Source organism: Leuciscus leuciscus (genome assembly GCF_965113295.1).
Source record: "Leuciscus leuciscus genome assembly, contig: HAP1_SCAFFOLD_717, whole genome shotgun sequence".
NCBI classification, from domain to species: Eukaryota; Metazoa; Chordata; class Actinopteri; order Cypriniformes; family Leuciscidae; genus Leuciscus; species Leuciscus leuciscus.
The window spans coordinates 1-3684 of record NW_028118023.1 but is presented as its reverse complement, the minus strand read 5'-3'; the positions used below and the strand labels follow the sequence as shown (position 1 = coordinate 3684).

At 40.6% G+C, this 3684-nt stretch overlaps 1 protein-coding gene across 2 annotated transcripts; it reads right to left on the bottom strand.

The window, feature by feature from the left end:
- Positions 1–367: 367 nt before the first annotated feature.
- LOC309491913 (uncharacterized protein) lies at positions 368–2349 on the bottom strand. 2 transcript variants are annotated; one of them, XM_082190938.1, is made up of 4 exons: positions 1845–2349; positions 1339–1470; positions 1039–1179; positions 368–778 (listed from the first exon to the last, which is right to left on the bottom strand). In XM_082190938.1, exons 1-4 carry the CDS (start codon positions 1927–1929, stop codon positions 453–455), a joined length of 684 nt encoding a protein of 227 aa, XP_082047064.1. In that variant the 5' UTR covers positions 1930–2349; the 3' UTR covers positions 368–452. The 2 variants fall into 2 exon arrangements, with proteins under 2 accessions (XP_082047064.1, XP_082047065.1); XM_082190939.1 differs by having other exon boundaries at positions 1042–1179; positions 1845–2341.
- Positions 2350–3684: the final 1335 nt, after the last annotated feature.

The window sequence follows — 3684 nt, the reverse complement described above, 5'->3', positions numbered from 1 at the left end:
TTATCTGCCATCACTGCCTAGGACGACAAATTAAAATGGCGTCTTTTATATCTAATGCCATGTCTGAGCTCTCAATGACATCTTGTGGACAAACTAAGTACTGCAACAACTTTTATTGCCTATGTTAATGTTATTGATTTATTTGTAACCTAATATTTTGTTATTTGATATTTCAGACCACTCACTGTTACCATTCAAACTAATCATCAGTAAACTTCAAGTTCTGGTTCAACTGAGTCTTATGTGTTCTTGCCGACACACCAGTGCGGATACAAATCCACCTGTTCCAGCACAGAATACAGTCCTTACATAAATCTCCAGAACACAAGCAAAACAAAAAACATTTAATTAAATATATTTATTTGGTGATAAACAGGGAACATTCCAAATGAATAAAGCATTGAATTGATCTGTAAAAGAACTCCAGCATAAGTTCGGCAAAATCAATATGGTTACGACTTGCATTGGCAATCGTGATCGCCGGGACCGGGGTGACCGTGATCTCCGTGACCGGGGTGACCGTGATCTCCGTGACCGGGGTGACCGTGATCTCCGTGACCCCGGTGACCCCGGTGACCTCGGTGACCTCGGTGACCATGACCAGCGCACTCTGGTTGCGTCGGCAGTTCAGCTGCAGGCTTTGGAGGTTCGGCCGCAGGCTTCACGGGAGGCTTGGCCGCAGGCTTCACGGGAGGCTTTGGAGGTCCGGCCGCAGGCTTCACGGGAGGCTTGGCCGCAGGCTTCACGGGAGGCTTTGGAGGTTCGGCCGCAGGCTTCACTGGAGGGTTACAGAAAGTCAGCTTTAGTCTTTCCTTTCAGTGGCATTCAGCACAAAACTCAAATCATGAATAGCAAGTCTTACGGAGTGAAATGCATTTCAAATATTCATCTTTATTAATGTTGTAAAGCTATTCTGTGAAACTGTGCTAAATTCAGGATTTTTTGTCATTGAGTAGGATATGACAACCGAATTATAAAGAGGCACACTGGAAAATAAAAAAGCTGACCCAAACACTAGATAACCGAATATAATACAACTACCTGTATATGGAGCCATACACTCATGTCCACATCCATTGCTGCAGCATTTCTCATTGTTCGGACAGTCACTGTCATAGTAACACAACTCGGCACAATTTCCTCTTCCAGTTTTGGTGCTTGGACACTCTCCTGGCTTTGCTATTATACAAAGATTCATGTTTATATCAATGTGTTACTTGTTTCTTTGCAATTATTTGTGAGGTTTACTAGCAACTTCTGAGTGAAAATTTAAAAAAAAGAAAATTATCTGGGTTTCTTTTGGGAGGCCTCTAGCATCCATCATTAATTGAAACTCACTGAAAACAGGCGGCACACATGCAGGCCCACAGGGGAATTGACAGCATTTGTGTCCTCCAGAGCAGTCTGTATCAGAAGTACATCCTCGGCGGGACGGCACGACCGTCAGCATCACCGGACACTGACCAGAAACTACAGAAGAGGATCAATAAGGGGGACCAAGTAGAGTTGTAATAGTTTCAGTATTTAGAAGTCAGGTTTTTTAAAAATATATATGTCTCAACTTTATTTATCAGCTTAAAAGCAAGTAGAAATGCCATTTATCCCTTAACTGTCAATTAGTTTTAAAGACAAAGAGTAACCTACTGTTACAACCTACCTCCCTACTGGTGGGGTGTGTAATAGAAGCACCATGCAGATAGAAGACATGGACAGTTAATCTGTTTTTTAATAAATTTACTATTGCATCTAAACGTACTGTAGCTACATGTTCAAAAGAAGTCATATTTTGTAAGGCACTTATGCATTTCTTCGGGCCATGTAATGAAGCTAAAACATCTTCTCACCTGCGACTCCAGCGTGTGTTGTGCTCAAACAGGCAGACAGACACAATAAAACAGCACTAAACAAGCAGTACACTCGAGCAGTCATCCTCTCGACCTGCGATCTCACAATCAACTCTGCTGTAAAACTCGCTGAATTAGTCAGTCTGAAGGAACAGTGAGGCACGCACACAAAACTACAACAGAAACATGTGCTGCTGAATCCCGCAATATATATCGCTGTATGTGTATTTTTTTTGGAAAACGCGTTTTTAAAGATCCAAGGAGGCCTGGGTAACTCCAACACTGATCAACCTCACCTGCCTGTAGCTTTCAAGTAGTCTAATCTTGAAGACCTTGATTAGCTTGTTCAGGTGTGTTTGATTAGGTTTGGGAGAGCAGAGCGTTGTGTTCACGCCAGATGTTGTAATAATTACCGTAATTAGGAGATGATAAAGATAACGACAAGTTTACAAGTTGTTATTGTGACTAACTTCTACACCTCTTTCACCTAAAATCTGCAGGAAAGTTGATCTCTTGTGAAAACTTTTGCCATAAATCTGCATAGAATATACACTGACAATAATTGCATTTTACCCAACTCTGAGCCTTTTGTCTTGAACTTCAACTGTATTCACATCTTTTTTTATTATTTTTTTTTATCAATCCAGTATTGCTTTTGTCCTCTATTCTACATAATGCATGTAAAGCCGGGTGCACACTGTGCATTTCATTTGAACCATTTTGTGATGTTTTCCTGGCAGTACTTCCCTGTCAAAAACACCTTGTTAACATGAACTAACAGCTGTTAACCTTCCCTGAATGAGCAGAGGATAAATCTTCCCTTACTACACAGAGAATGACTCTTCTCCGGCATTGCAGAGGATAACGTTTGTTAACACAACCTTCGCTGATTAGACAGGATAAACCAACTTCCTTGACTATTAAGAGGATGAAACACTTCTCTGGTGGCGCAGAGGACAACCACATGTACTCCACAGAAATGGAGAAGTTTTTTGGTACCAAAACAAACTTCAATCAAGCTGTTCAGAAGGATTCAACTAATCAGAGCGCTGTTTACTGAATGACGTTAGTCAGTGCCTCGCAGTCAGCAGGAGACGAACTATGAATGCTCATATGCAGAATCTCCTTTTCCTTTGGTAGTAGACTTATGTGAGCCAGTTAATGACCAGAATGTAAGTTATTTATTTCCTATTGTCCTGTGACCTTTCCGATCTTTGAAAGTAGATTTGTTTTCTTTATTGATGTACAACAAGCTCATTGGGTTTCCATCGCGGCAATCCGCGTTAGCGCCAAAGTTCACAATTTACGATATGTAGAACTAATGCCTGAGTACCATTATAGTGTGAGTAATATCTCTGGATGGTGATTTATATTGTTATTCACCTATATTGGTATATAAATTGCGTTATGTGAAGTTTCTTTATCTGCCATCACTGCCTATAAGGACACATTCAAATGGCGTCTTTTATATCTAATGCCATGTCTGAGCTCTCAGTGCCATCTTGTGGACAAACTAAGTACTGCAACAACTTTAATAATGTAACCTGGATTATTGCTTATGTTAATGTTCTTGATTTATTTGTAACCTAATATTTTATTGTTATTATTTGATATTTCAGACCACTCACTGTTACCATTCAAACTGAATCATCAGTAAACTTCAAGGTCTGGTTCAACTGAGTCTTATGTGTTCTTTCCGACACACCAGTGCGGATACAAATCCACCTGTTCCAGCACAGAATACAGTCTTTACATAAATCTCCAGAACAATTTTGGTCCTTCGAGGCAGATTGGTGTCTACACTGGACTCATGATGTCAGAGGACCAGCATGCAGAGTAT